Source organism: Opisthocomus hoazin, chromosome Z (genome assembly GCF_030867145.1).
Source record: "Opisthocomus hoazin isolate bOpiHoa1 chromosome Z, bOpiHoa1.hap1, whole genome shotgun sequence".
Lineage (NCBI taxonomy): Eukaryota > Metazoa > Chordata > Aves > Opisthocomiformes > Opisthocomidae > Opisthocomus > Opisthocomus hoazin.
Window position 1 is genome coordinate 68,951,016 of NC_134454.1, and position 15,747 is coordinate 68,966,762.

Consider the following 15,747-nt stretch of genomic DNA (forward strand, 5'->3'; position numbering starts at 1 on the left):
ATTTTCTGCTTCTAGAATACTCAGGAATTCAAACTCAAAAGATGTTGATTGCTAGTAAGTAATAATAGTCATGCTAGTAGCAGTGACAATATGGTTATTAATTTATGGTACTATAAGCTGCGAAGAATGTTCTACTGTAGTGTTCATGCTATCTTACCCTTTCCAGTATTTTTTCCAATATTTTTTGTGAACAGACTGCACAATAATCACAAAGATGCAATGAACAGGGAAAATGAAATGCAGAGAGGAAGTGGCAGAACTCTCGTTTGATGTCTTACAGATTAAGCTTTGTTAGCTTGAGATTGATAATGTAGTAGTAGCACACTTGAGGATACAGAAAAAGTATTCAGGCATAATCAAAAGGAAGTTTGGGAAGAAGTGTGTGTGTGTTAGGATTTACTGACAGCGAATTGTTCTGAAAACTACAGTGAAAAGAGGATTAAATTGCTAAGCTGTCTTGAAATTTGTTTAATACGATTTTCTCAATTTTTTTTTTTAATTTGCTTTCCTAAATTCAAACTGTGAAAGAGGAATATGAAATAAGCAACATAGTCTGCATGCAGCAGAAAGCTTGCAGATCCAGGAACATGTGCAAAGCGACAATGAAATAATGAAATAAAACATGAAACCAAGGTCCATTCTCTACCAGGCAATGTGCATCTCTGTCAAAATAGGCAATATATGTTTCTTGGATTAGTTCATTTGACAAAGAAAAAAAGGCCATAGGAATGCTATCACTTCAGTAAAACATGAAACCGGCAGCCTCACTGCTGTCTCAGGTCAGTGGTGGATAACAGCAAGAAACAAACTAGCGCCGAGAGCAGCATGTACCTGCTGCGACACCTGCACCAGGGTGAAGTCCAATCAACAGCTGACATGTACTGAATATTTTCTCTTCCGCTGTATACTAGATATAATTGAAAACCAGTGGGTGTTCTGCACGTGAACACTATTTTCAAAATGAGTATATAGATTCATTACGAATACATATTATGATGCTAACACTTATCCATGTTTGAAAAAACATATGAAGGATCCTCTGTTCATCCGTCTTTCCTAAATGCTTTAGCAGTATTATTTAAGTTCCCATTAGTATGGCAAATAAGCCCAAGTAGTTATAAGCCAAGGTCTCATGCACACCTTTCCTACTATTCTATAAAACTAAAACTGATGTTTGGTTTTAGAGATACAACCAACTTGGGAAACAAAAGTAATTTTCCACCTCTGTCGGGATAAAATGTGCTCCATCCCATCAGACAGAGACATAATCTTGCTAATCCACACAATGGTAACCTCTGAGATTGCACACCACAACACGGTAAGTCTAAAAATGGAGCTGCATGCTCCGAAAAGACTCCGTACCAAACAGAGCTGGCAGGCTGCTAAGCAACACGGGTTGCCATGAGCACATCCTGCCAGCACTGCCCACCCTGCGCTCATTTCTGATTGATGGCACAATCCCATTCAAGGTCTTTGCACTGATTTTCAAAACCCTTTGTGGAAACGTCACAGGCTACGTGAAAGAGCATCTTCTCTCGCCTTCTCTTTCTTTCCCCCCACCCTTCAGCCTCGCATGACGGCCATGTTCCCTAGGAATAATAAGCCTGTTTACCACTCTTAATACCAAATACAATAGCTGGAAGTGCTGTATCTAAACTGTGTAGTTGAAAGACATGAATGGCCACAGAAGTCACACTGCTTGACAGTGAGCAAAGAACTAATTTCTTTAATCTGGTTGTAAAATAGCAGCTCTAGCACATGCAAACGTCCCCAAGCACACAAGTACGCCTTCATCCCACCCCAGTGCTTTTTTTATTGGCATAAGACAAGATACATTCTTCAAATATTTGGGTAGTAATGAAATATTAGGCTTGGGTACTGGATAACAAAAGAGTCCCCAACTGCCTCAACAGTGGGAGGCAGGATAGTGAGGCTCCAGCTCAGGAGAGAAGGCGAAAGAAAATAAAGATGAGGAAGAAAACAATGAAACATCATGTTTCCTCAAGTATACAGCTCGTGGATACTCTGTGTGCAGAGAAGCATAAGTCTTCCTCTATTCCTAGTAGCAGTTTTTTTCTCCACCAAATTTCTCTTCCTTCAATCTTGTTCTTTTTGGTTATCAACAATTTTAAAGTATATTTCTTGTGTGCCTTTGATTTTGGCTTAGCAGTGGACTTGACCAGATCTTTATTTCCCTGTTGTTATCAGGAAGCAATTACCTAGTGTTAAATTTGTCGGAAGCGTGTTTACTGCTTTCAAAATTCTTATGTCAATGGCATAAATCTTTTTCTCCTTATTTTTTGCAGTTTCGATGTAGACAATGGTACATCATCGGGACGAAGTCCCTTGGATCCCATGACGAGCCCTGGATCAGGGCTAGTTCTTCAGGCAAATTTTGTCCACAGTCAACGTAGAGAGTCTTTCCTTTACCGGTCAGACAGTGACTATGACCTTTCTCCAAAGTCCATGTCCAGGAACTCCTCCATTGCCAGTGATATGTAAGTACGTTATAGAACACTTTTAGCCAATGTTGTGTCCTCTTTCTTAAGATTTTTCCAGCCACGAGAAATTTCTTTTACAAGTCAAAGACAGTAATCACTTATGCTACTGAAGTAACGGAGAAGTGTTTGTTTATTTCTTTAATGAAGCATGTACTTGTTTCTGCAGTTTTCTGAATTTAAGGATATCATGAGGGTGTGCTTGATGTGTTTATGCATTTTATTAGCTTTGACAGAATAATGAAGACAGTCAATACTGGTATATCAAAACACTAAGGGGAACTCTGATTTCCTGGCTATGAAGTTCTTTTCAACAGAAGTGACACAAACTCAATTTCTGCTTCTTAATCTTCTTAAGGAAAAGATTCCTTTTATTTACACCAGGTATTTTTAGTTTTTTAGAGAAAAGATTTACCAGCTGGCAGAAATTAATAAATTCATGAGAGGCAAAAGTAATTTCAAATATCCTTTGAACTAAAAGGCAAAATTTTAATAAAAGGCCTTTTGAAAGTTATTCTGTCCTCTCTCACTATCCTTCTGTGATGTGTGTATTTTCTGCTAGTAGATCGTACTTTTGAAGCATGTGTAGACCCCACGTTGCCTGGGTAGTGGAAGTCAGATGCAAATCTCTGTTTATTCGTAAGACACTAAAAAGATGTTAAATGTCCCAGTTTCTAGTCACTTGTAATAGTAGAAATTAAGAATAACTGTTTTTTTGTAAGTTTGTTTGCCTTATCTGCTGAAAATTTCACTGCCAAGTAGGAGTTTATGGTTCAATGATAAATCACTAAAATAAAGGACCAGTTTTGTAAGAGTCCCCTAGTGAATGAGGAAGTCTAAAGCATTAAAAATCTAGCATTGATATAAATGCTGTTTTTTAATGAGGCAAACCCCAGCCAATTCCCTCTTTAAAAAATAACAGAGTACACACAACGATGGAAAAAGGTTTTCATAATAACGAGTGAAATTTCACCTGAAATTTGACTTGCAGGTTTGATAATTGAACATTCCTATTTTCAGTTTACGTATCATTTTTAGAAATGTAGATGAGTCGATATAATTATACCTCTCTTTCTGTGTAAGTGTCAAGATGAGAAAAATTCATGCTTTTACAGAGGGTTTGTGTAAAATCCATGCCTCAGTCAAGCCCTGCAGATTGAAGTACATAGTAAGCTTTGTGCCCAGTATAACCAGTCATGGTTGAGACCAAATGAGTAAGAAAAAGACCTATCCATCTTGCCTTGTTGAAAGGAAAAACGCATTTCACTTGCAAATAGTGACCCCCTTGCAGGAAATCTTCTTCTGACAGATAACCTTTCTTGTAGATGGACAAGAGTCAAGCTTTTAGTGTGGCACCTGTGCTAGGATACCATTTGGAAAGACTTTTACATTCAAGGGAGCAATTCAGGTCACTGTGTTGCTTAGATGAGTCATTTCAATTAGGAATTCAATTAGTGCTCCATCCCTGAACTCATAATCTCCTTCTGCATTTCCTAGAATTCTGCGTAATATTTCAGCACATGGCAGTAAATTGGATAAACAATTGAATTACTGAAACACTGAGCACACTTTTTCCTTTGGATATTTGTATCTATTCTTCCTTTCAAAATTTTCTTAAAACACATCTGCGTATGAAATATATTGGACCACACATCTGGATAGCTTTTCACAGTCTCCTGTCACAGAAGAGCTGTTGTACTAAGGAGGTAAATATTCCTGCCACTGTTTAGGATGGGAGCACATTAGGAAGTGTAAGAGGCAAGTTGTTTTAACCATGGAATGTTAACCATATATCAGTAAGACTAATTAAAGTAAGATGGATTATAGCACAGAAGTCACAGAAAACCAACAAATGAAAGAGGAGAAAGTTTAAAAAGATAACATGGCAAGGAAAAAAATAAAGGAAAAATACCACAAAACTCTTTATATATGCCTTCAAGGAGAAGCTAGGTGTGCTCATGGAAAGAAAACCCAGTGAGGATTAGTAAAATAGACCAACCACTTGGTTTAGGGCATTACTAAACAAGGAGGAGGCTGGAAGAGTTGTCAGAGGAAGTATCACACAAATTTTAGATTATTCTCAAATTATCCTGTTTGCCTTTTGCATCTGTCTGCATGCTTCATTTTAATTATTGCATGTTTCTAAAGCATGAGCAAAATATCTTACAAAACATATACATCATTCAAGTAATGTAGATGAATTAATTGTACGTAACAGTTTAACCCAGAATTTCCCAATTCTTCGGTACTTGAATTACCAACCTCAATATTTCACTTTGTAAAGCAAAGCAGAAAGCAAAAAGCATGCATCTCTTATTTGGAAAGAATATAACATAAAGATTTCTAGCATTTGCATTACTCTCAGATAGTGTGCTTACAATAATACATTCCACTTCAGTAGCAGCAGATGAAACAAAAACAAACCTTCAAGTTTTGAAGTCAAATATGGAGTGTTGTGATCAAAGACTGCCAGCCGATGGCAGTGCTGAAGTACTGAATTCATCATTCTGTCATTCTTTATTTGCGCTGCTGCAGCAGAAGCTCTGAGCTCCGGCTGAGGAAGGGAACAGTCATGCTCAGTTCTTTGCAAACCCAAGGTGAAAAGATGGGCTCTGCCACAAACAGCGCAGGAGAAGGTACAGCGTGAGTCCCTATGCCCAAAGTAGTAAGCCTCACAGAGCACCCAAAAGGAGCTGCATACAGTGAGTTGAGATGGAAAGTAACAGAAGCTAGGGCAGAGAAGGCGGAGGTGAAAAGTTTTTTAAAATCACAGAGACTAAAGCATGTTTTAGAGTGAGGACCCACATTAGCTAAGGAAAAGAATAAAATATAGGATGAGTGCAAAGCTGCTCAGATGAGAGAAGGCTAGTGGGACAAGTGCGCATGCAGTTATGGCACCAAAAGAGGCAGAACAAGCAGCTGCATGGTAAGAAAGGAAAAACAAATGAAAAGGGGTGGGAGTCAGTAACGTATCTTTTCGGTTATCTCTTGGAAGAAATAGCATGTTCCTAGAGATGAAAAAAAGCAGAGCATAGATATGGTATCAGGACATTCAAAGTTGTGAACTGGAGAGGCAGGTGGTTTATACAGGAAGATGCAGGGTCCAAGACAGAAGAGCACAGACGCGGTGTGAAGCCTGGTTATGGGGTTTCCAGCAGAGAGGTGAGGATGTGCAGGAAAGAGAAGTACATGAGCAAGCCAGCGAGGATCAGTGAGGCAGTATGAGGAATTGCAGGGCAAGTTCTGTGATGACAGACAAGGAAAACAATTTTAAAGAGAAGGAGAATAAAGAATGGAAAATTGAAAAAAAAAAAAAAAAGGTCCCCAACAGCACAGTTGCAACACTGGGAAAAAAGGGAACAGAAGCCGGCTGAAAGATGAGAGCAGTCATCAGTGTTGTACTGGAAGAATTGTCAGGTTTAGATCTGAAGGCACCAGCGAAGCAGGGAGCTTTGAATGTGGGTGTCTTGCAGAGGTGGCCTGATTACTTAGTACTCACCTGTTTGAACTGCTGTTGCTGCTCAGAGCTTGCAAACGTAGACCAAGGTGGCAGTGTTAACACTTTTGTGTCTTTCTTGCTAAGGGATCACTGCTCTGATTAATGGAGCACGAGATGGGATTTGTAGAGAGTCTCTGTTTTAGCAAAAAAAAGGTCTCTGACCAGGTTAAAAAATGAATTCTTCAGTGGAATCATTAGCACTCCCATGAACACCAGAAAGAAGCCACTAAGCAGTCCACTAGCTAGGGCAGAGCTCATGTTTTAACTGCCACTCCGAAGGGAGAAAAGCATGCCTAGTCCCCCTGTGATCCTGAAGAAGCAGACCAGAGTGCAGCAGACCAGACCAGAGGACTGAGACTCTCTCAGTGCAGAAGTCTGTCTGAGCTCTGCTGTGTCTTCTGAATGTGTCTAGGGGAAAAGGTGTGTGACGATAAGCACTCCTTAAGTCTGTCCTTTCCTCATTTCCACAAGCTCACAGGAGACAGCTCGGAGGCAACACCCTGGTCTTTCCAGGACTTAGCCAACAGAACCTCACTTACTAAAAAAGTAGCTGGTGTGGGGAGTTTTATGGGCTGCATTGGAGAGGCTCAGCACTGTTGCCTCAATCAGGTAAAATATCAATACAAGCTCTAATTAGTATAAATACACAAAATTTCCTAATTTCTATGAAACATTGCTTCCATATTTTAAGCACCAAAATCCAGCCAGGAAACACTGACCGTAGGGAACGGCAGGGTGATCAACGGTCGGGTGATCTGCTAAATAGCCAAATGGTCACCAGTGCACGCATTCCCCAAACTGGCCAGCCTACTGCTGTTCTGCCAGTACCTTCTGTAGATAGTAAACATCGCTCTGCTGCTGTCCCTGGTAAAAAAAAAACGTCAAGAGAATGCAGTTTACTGCAGGATTTTTTCTGTATAGATACAGTATTATCCTGCCTTCTCCTAGAGGACGCACTGCTTTGTAGACTGTATGTGAATGTATCTGTAAACCTTGTCTCCACGTTTACATCTCCCCCCCCCCTAAAAAAACCCTCCCTTTCAATAATTAAACCAAATCTGGTCGACTCTGGAATGAAGAGAGCCTCTGTAGTCTGATAAACATGGATACTGACATACAAAGATTTGGGTTATTTCATCAGAATGAATTATCCCCCTTTGTCAATAGCTGGAGAAATAGTTGTAGGATTTTTAATTTGTGTGGGTTTTTTTTCCCCAAAATATTCTGTAGTTTTGGAAGGAATAAAGAATAACATAATTATTCTGGCAGCAAAATTTACCTTAAATAAAAGGAAATTCCAAGGTAGGGAGTTCCCTTATTTGTCAGTGACTAACAGCTCTGGTCCTGACCTGAGGCTGCAAGTGGGCTGAAATATCCCTTTAACTGGCATGTGGAACAACTGCCAGAGAAGAGAATATCCGAAGTAAATTTGCACATTTCCCAGTTCTCGACAGTCTGCTCAGCTTTTTAAAATATTGCACTGGATTCAGTCTGGATCAGATTCATAAAGGGAATCTGCTTTAAAATAACAGCACACAAAGATGGCAAATCTGGCCAGTTAATAAGGTTCACTTGAGCCTTTGATATGACAACAAAATCATTAAATGAGGATATATTATCCAGAAGAGGAAGCCAGATTACTAGTGATACAACTTATTCTTCTGTTTCTGAGCCAGGAAGGCCTGGATTTATTAATAAAATGCTGTGATTATGCACCTGAAGTTAGGGAGAAAAAAACTCTTTTCCTTGAAATGTTCTGGCCAAGACTCCAGGAGAGCAGAAGAGACGTGCTTATGGAGCAGAGTAATTGCACCTCAGTTTAACAAATTAGAAATAATTGTCTTTCCACATAAATGAAATTCCTTATGATTTATCAGATTATTTTCGCAGAATCTGTGATATTACTATATGGAAGAGCTGAAAAGAGCCAGCTAAACTTCAAAGTCCAGCCTACTTTAAAAAAATCTTTTATGATGCATTTTCTATGTGTGTTTCAGCTTAGAAACATTTTTTAATGAAAAAAATGTATTAAACTGCTTGAGACATTTATTTGTCCATGGAAAGAAATGTACTTACATGGCTTGGGGAAAAATAGGCCAATATTTTACTTCATTGAGTTTTGCTTTTTTGTTCTTAAGATCTTTTAAATTGAATAAATCTCCAACTTGCAGCTTAAATTCAGCCAAGTGATTAGTAAGTCACAAACTTTTTTTGAGTTATAAACAAAAACATTTTGAAAAAAGACCACTGTGTCCTTTCTACTTGCTTGAGACATTTAACAAGTAGAATGCAAAACAAAGAACTTGGTAATATGCAGTTCGCTTAAATTTCAGTAGTAAGTTTGCGCTAACTTCATTTGTTGATCAGGAAATCAGTTATGTTGTAAACAAAAAGAGAGTATTTTTGCATTGAGAAGGCTTCTTTTGATCTGATTTTTAATTCAGGACATTTTAAGGTGTGCTAATATGCCTTTATATGGTTGTTGAACCAGGTTTTTTTTTTGATGAAATGCAAATAGATTTTATCTTATGTTCAGACAATGCAGAAACATCATTGCTTTTATGTCTGAATGCTATAACCTAATCATTTTCCAAAAACATCTTGCACTTTTTAAACACATCACTTCCCCTTCAAGAACTTTTCACGTGTCAGGGGTTGGGTTTTTTCCCTCTTATGAAAATAATAGGTGTTTGAAACAAAATGGCAAGTTACTGTTCCTGTGCTAGGCAAAGCCAGACTGAATTCCTAAACCTCTTAAAAATACAGTACCAAAACCGATTCTTAGCTGGGATTTCAGCTAAATCACACCACCACTCATCTCTGGGCTTGCGATAACATGGATCTGCCTGCAGTGGAGGGGAGGGAGGATGGGTGTGTTTTGTGCGTGTGCACGCAATACTGAAGGATGGGAGCAGTGTGGAGAAAGGGAACTTTGTGAAGAGGGACTCGGATGTTTTGGGGGAAGCCTCTTAGACTTTTTTTCCAGTTCAGTGATCACCTACATGCATCGGCTGAATTTATTTCACAGCCCAGAAGAACGTTAGTTCTTGTTTCACCCCTCAGGGCACAAACCACGCTCTGTATGCTTGCAGTGGTGCTCATGCTGTGTTAGCTGCAGAGTTTGTTCCCTGAAAATGGACAGTCTGAAGTTCTGAAGGCTTTGGCTTGTTTTTCTTGAAGTCTTGTTTCTTCTTACATACATACATCTAGGGGCCTTTGAATTTGGTTAGGGAATCCTTTTTTTGAAACCTCAAAGCTGAGACAATCGTCCTGTGGCTGGCTGAGAGCAAGCTCGCTCAGGCTGGGAAGTTGCCTTGAGTAGGGGCTGTTCTCAGCAGCTCTGCTCTCATTCATTTTAGAGAAGAAATCTTTCAGCCTACATCAGTAGGAGATTCACATGGAAAGTCACATATTCTTCAGAAGTAACACAGTCATATCGATTCTGAGCACTTAAGTATATGGGGCAGGGACAAGCAAGCGACCAAACGTCTGCTGCTTAAAAGCAGTTCAAGGTAATACATTTTATTTTCATTTGCAACAAGCTAAGAGTTTACATGTGTCAACTAACACAATCACGCCTGATTAATAGTAACTCATTAAGCTGCACTAACTTGATTGCTTCCAGTCATGTGTGCCCACCCACTCATTCGTTTCCTCTAACCTGAGCAGAAAACAAACCTATCCTTTAGTCACTGATGCTTGTTTGTTTTACAGCCTTGCTTAGAGCTAAATGATGATTTCTTTTGTATGAACAGTCCAACAACAGCATTGCTGAATTGCCCTGGACTCTTCTGATTGAGTTCAGCTCTTTTCACATTCAAAGTCCTACATCCTCTGGCTTAATCCAGCCCCTTCTTCAACAGACAAACCAGATCCCTGCACTGCAGCAGCTTTTTTTCCTTTGCCATCGCCTCAGTGACCCCCAGCAGACTCCCTTCTGATTTTAGAAGGAAAACCACCTACGTCAGTGAAACACTCTGGCAAGTCCATGCTCTGTTTCTCTTTACGACTGAATGATTTTGTCAGACTTGATGCAGGCCAGTTGCTCAGAGCTGTCCACCATTCTTCCGTCACCTAAATGATCTGCCATATTATGGTAGGATTAAAGCATTGAAGCTTGGTGGGTGTTTGGGGCAATATGATACCAGTGATTTCTCCAATTCTCCTGTGTTTTCCTACCTTGCACGTCGTTCTGGCATCCTTCTATGATGGCCCACTACATCAGTACATATATGATTTCCTCAGGCAGATTACCCAAGTCACATGTGCAAGTGCAGTCTCTCTGGAAAATGTTTAAGCTTCCTGAGCAAGGAATTAGCTGGGTCTGACACCAGAGGCCTTGATCTTCCTTGAACTGTTCTGAAGGTGCTCTGTTACTCTCATGGGTGATGGCAGAAGCCTGATAGTGTTCCTATAGCATGTTATATGGAATGTAGAAAAACGGGAATACTTCCTGTTCTTTGAGTTAGTCAGCTGACTCTGATTCCAGCCCATCCTGCAATCCTCAATGAAGCTTCTGGATTCCATGGGTCTCGGTTCGGATCATCATCACTGAGATGTTCTTAGCTGCCCTTGTCACTCAGTAGTCTCTTGTTCCTAGTCTGCTTAAAAGTGCAGGCGCTGTGACGTGATGCGGGTGATGTAAGGTACACAGATAACCGGATAGTACTTCTTGATACTGCCTGGATTAAATCTCAAAATATTGATCTGAAAACACTTTGGTATTCACTGTTCCTTTCCAGTCCTTTAGTCTGTAATAGATACAATAATTCTGTCTTTCCAATTCTTGAGAGAACTCCTTGCCTTGGGTGCTAATGCAGTTCAGTTGGAAGATTGTAACTTGCATAACCTAACACTGATGACTTCAACAGAGCAGACTCCAAGGATTCGAAAGCTTCTTTCAAACATAATAAAGTATATCTTCAGGAGCAGATATGCTAAAAAGGTGGCATGAAAAATTGAAGTAGTTTCTTGTACAAAGTATCCATTATACCTGGAAAGCTCCAGGTACATTAGCACATAGTGTATCTTGGTGCACATTAGCCATGTGTAATAATCCACATTTGTTTTGAGCTGTCTTTTGGATCGCTGATCGTAAGGCAGCCAAGTATTGTTTTCTTCATCAACATGCCATAGTGAAGTAAGTTGATTTGTGCTCCGCATGAAGTTAATTGGGGTGTCTGGGAACACATCAGCAGTATTTGCTTTACTTATGCTGGTGAAATGATTTTTCCCTTTGGTGTGTCTTTCTAAGTCTAACTTGCTTAGTTAGATAGTCCAAGCAGAATTACAATAACCAGCCTTTCTTTTGGCTGGGATAATGGACTTCTCAGAGACTGTGGCTTTTCTGAGCCAATCCTCTTCCATCTGGTTAAGCTCAACTGAAATTAAGTAGGTTGAACTCTCCAGAACTCCCAATATTACAGAAATACTTTTGACTAATTAGAGCAAGCTCTGTTGCTGTATTAGAAATATCAGGAGGACATAACTGCACGGTGTTACAGAAAAATGTGGTGTCCAGAAACACTCAGACAATAGTTGACAAGAGTCTGCTTCATTCAGGGTCTAATTTCTGTCTACTGTATGATAGAACAAGTGGTTTCAGGTAGCTCTTTGTGAACATCCTTTGAGGTACATGTTCCCAGAAATAAAGAAGCGCTCTGGGAAAAACGACCCTCTCCTCTGTAGCGCATGATTCCATCAACAATTTGAATTGCTTGCTCTGTCAACCTGAAAGCCCAGCCTGCCCATAGTGTCACAGTCTCTAGCCCCTGCCTTAGATGCCTGATCATCCCCCAAATGGCACTCAGCCTTTCAATGAGATGCAAATCACTGGCAATGCACTGACTGTCTGGGAAAAGCTGTAAGCCAGTTTTTGTCACACCCCATAACGTGGGCACAGCATTGAGAGGTGCCTCTTATCCCCAGTCAGCCTTGGCTTTTGGAGCCAGGCCTGGACTATCTCATATTAGGACCAGAAAATTGTTTTTGAGGTCTTTAGAAATGAAGATGACATGACTTAAGCATTATTCCTGCAGAAGAAACTAACGTGGAACGCTGTGATTTCTGACTCCACAAAATCAGTATTACGAACCAACGCACTTGGGTTCTCCAAATGGAGACGATAATAAAGCGCAAGCTGCCAGGAGCAGCCAGCCACGCCTCCTGTTCTCCTTAGAGCACAGCTTCTGCTGGCTAGTGTCATTACATGGTGTTTCCATTACTGTATCAGATTGCAATCTAGAATCAGATCTCATTGCTGCTAAAATCTGAATCTGAGCAGTGCACGTATTTGCAGCATACCTAATTCGTATGTTTCTTGTGTGTTGATTTGGCTTCACCTATGAAATGTTATTGAGGCAGAAAAAAAAATCCTAGCAATTAGGGTAAACAGTCACCTTACCCTCTGTTCTCCATTTGTGGTTTTGCACGTGGTATATTTGTGTTCCAGTGTATGTGCAAGCAAAACGCGAGTGTCTCATCTAAGCTGTATTTATAGCATGTTATTGGACAGTAAGTTTGAATCAGCCTTGTATACATGAGTGAGTGGATGTCGTGTTTAATACAAATTTAGATGTTTACACTGAAAAAGGAGGCTGCAATAGATTTTCTAGTTCAAGTAGACTACTTTCCTGTTCATCTTCTTTCCCACTTTGTACATTGTGTGTAGACAGTATGACTTTTCCCTTGCTTTTATGTTTGCTATGTTTCTATATTGAAAATATAATAAAAAATGCTGAATAACAACTCTGTAAAAATTGAGTCAATTCTTATGACAGTGTGACAAAAGGCTTAGTTCTTGCTGTGGAGCACAGCTCAGGGATTCCAGCCAGCCACTGTCCACCAGGGCTTTTCAAAGTCTGTTGGCAGCTTTATTCTTTCAAATAGGCTATGTCCCAAGTTTCTAGCCAGAGAATCCAACACAGACTATGCCAGTTGGATTTAAAGCCTGTCCAGCATCCTCAGCCAGTATTTATGCTGGGGAGGTGAGATTTTCATTCAAATGGAGGAGTGTGGCAAACTAGTATGATCGTGCTTTAAGCTGCTACAAAGCGTCAAGATTCTTTCCACTAGTCTTATAATTTATGCTGTAAAAATCGTATCAAGATTAACCAGGAATTTTATTTTGACCATATCTTATCCATGAAAAGGTATGCGTCAGATTGGTGTAAATATGTTTTGTATATTTTCCCCCTTCTATTTAGACAGAGCTCGCTCTTACCTTGTTTATGTCTCCCATCTGCAATACGTGTCCTCAAGATCACTCGGTATTCTTCATATGTGTCTGGAAAGTCTTAATCTGAGTTTACTATGGCCTTTATGAAGACAAACTTTATTCAGGAGCTTCCCTGCGAAGCTCCACACTGGCAAGTGCAGACTCACATTTCTCGTGGTCTCTGAGGTCTGGGACTCACTTCTTCTTGATGGGCATTTTGACTTTCTTCTGACCACACTGGAAAACCACTCTCTCTTTTTTAACTGTATCCTAGCAAGTCTGCAGAATGTCTCTCTAGCTAGTCCTCTTATTAGATGATTATATTAAATTCTCCCAACTTAATTAAGAAATAAAGGTTATGCTGTCTATCCTTGTGTTAATCTTCCTGCCTGCTCCTCTGTGTGTCCATGGATGCATCTCTAAGTTCCTTTTTAAGGGGGGGGAAAGTTAATTACTTTCCTGTAATTGGGATAGAAGAGACAAATTAATGCCAGTCTTGAGGAAAGGAAGCAATTTTTTTCTACGTTTTATTTGGCAACAGTCAATTGAACAAGTTCATCTAACTTCTGACTTGGCATAGCACTTCTATCTCTTTTCCAAGGTGGGGACAATCACAGGTGATATGGGGTGAGTTCAAGTATGTCCCATAGGAAAGGTTAGCAGGAAAAACCCAGAAAATTTGCAGAAGGCCAGGCTCCATCACTTTAACATGGTAAATAACTTGCAATGTGTTATGTAATCTTTGGTCTGCTAATGGGAATTCGGCCTGTGTTTGATGTAACAGTGATTCATCTCATGTGGACTGTTGTGTGCTTTAGCAGTCCTTTTTGGTGATGGTGGATTTCATAATTTTAAATTTTGGTGCTATGTGGAAATTATTCTGCTTTCAAATCTGTTTTTCCTTTGAAAAATTAAGATGTGAACAAGTATGCCAGGCATTCTAGTTAACAGAGTCTAACACTGATGTGAACTATTTCATCTAACCTTAAAGGTTAATAGCTCTGTCTATATTTAGAAGCTTGTGATGTATTGCACAGGCTTTACACTGCCTGTTGCTGCTTCTGTATGTAGATGTGTGGCACTATCCTGTCCAGAATCCAGACAGAATCATCTATCAGCTTCCGTATCATCTGAAAAGAAAGCAGCAGGATACCCTTACATTGTAGTGTTTACTATGCTGCAGTACACTGTGGATCAATGGCACTTTGATTGAGTCATATATTCTTGATCTTCTGTACAAAAAATAACACAGCTGCTTTAGACATGTCAGCTCCCTGTTTGAGCACTCTCACCTTTTCCAGATCTCCTGACTCAATGTGGATTAAAGATTACTCGCCACACTATGCAATTGCTTTTCCGTTCAAGTGGTTCTGGTGCATGCTAAACTGCTTTGAGAAAGCTGTGGCTATCTGCACTTTCAATACGACGCTTTCACCAAAATAATGATAATTTGTGGAACCGTCGCTTTTGACACAAGGAGCATTTGAAAAGTGAAAATCAAGTCCTGACTTGATTTCAGTGCGTTAAATTAATATTTAATAATGCTGCCTCAAAAAAATAACAAGCTACAGTATTTCATCAGTGTTCTCCGATGAAATGTAGTCCAGCAAGAGCTCAAGAAGAATGAAGTTTGAAAATTAGAGGAGTGGGGTCATGCTATTTTATAGAAAAGACAAAAACCTCCAGGGCAGAAAGCCCAGAGACAGAAAGCCTCTTAGAAGTGCCTCAGCATTCAAGGAGTGGCAAACAAGGGCACTGAATGGGAAGAAGAGCAAGTAAGTACCACCTCCAGTAAGGAAGCTCACAGGAGATGGTGAGAAGAACTATCCTATTTTTGTAGTTTTGCCAGTCTGCACTTTGACAGTTAATATCTATGTTGTAGCAGTTGCCTGGGCATTTGAAGTGCTGATGATTATTTTGTGCATTTGTGTCGTATGCTTATTCAGACTGTTTGCCACTGACAGATGCTTGTGATGCTAGAAGGAACTAGTTCTACTCTATCTGGCTTATTTACAAGTAGAAACAAGTTAATATTTCATTGTTTGTCCAGTGCTACTGCTACTTGTAAAATTTTGATCTTCAGGATTCTGCCCCTTCATAATTTTCAAATGTGGGAATTAGACGAAGTCAGTAAAAAATGGGTGTGCATATTGATTTTAGATACAGTTTCTGTGCAGAATTTGATCGCTCAGAAAACATGCTCATTTCTAAGAATTTGCTCAACCTTTTGTTTGCTTTCTGTCTAAACAACCTGAGTAACAGATAAGGTGGGTAGGCATGAGAAAGACTGGCAAATAATTTACTTGAGGCTTTAGGCTTTTTCATCTTTGCAGAAGTCCTTCAGATGACTAATGCAGGATTCCTTGCTCTAGACAGCTGTGCCTCTTTAAAGTGTCAAAACAGAAGAGAAAATGGAGTAGCTATATGCAAATACTAAAAATATTCTTTATAAAAGGGAAAAAATAAACAGATTTTACTGAGGAACAGGTAAGGCAGCTGTCACACAGCAGATAATAAGATTTCACAGAATTTGA

The 15,747-nt window shown here is 39.7% G+C and overlaps 1 protein-coding gene across 6 annotated transcripts in view; it reads left to right on the forward strand.

Annotated features, from left to right (window-relative positions):
• PDE4D (phosphodiesterase 4D) overlaps positions 1-15,747 on the forward strand; it is a 436,095-nt gene that overhangs the window by 297,483 nt on the left and 122,865 nt on the right. For all 6 annotated transcript variants that reach the window (XM_075447148.1, XM_075447149.1, XM_075447152.1 and 3 more), the window contains one exon: positions 2,307-2,498. In XM_075447148.1, coding sequence (XP_075303263.1) covers positions 2,307-2,498 — 192 coding nt within the window. The remainder of the gene's footprint in view (positions 1-2,306; positions 2,499-15,747) is intronic.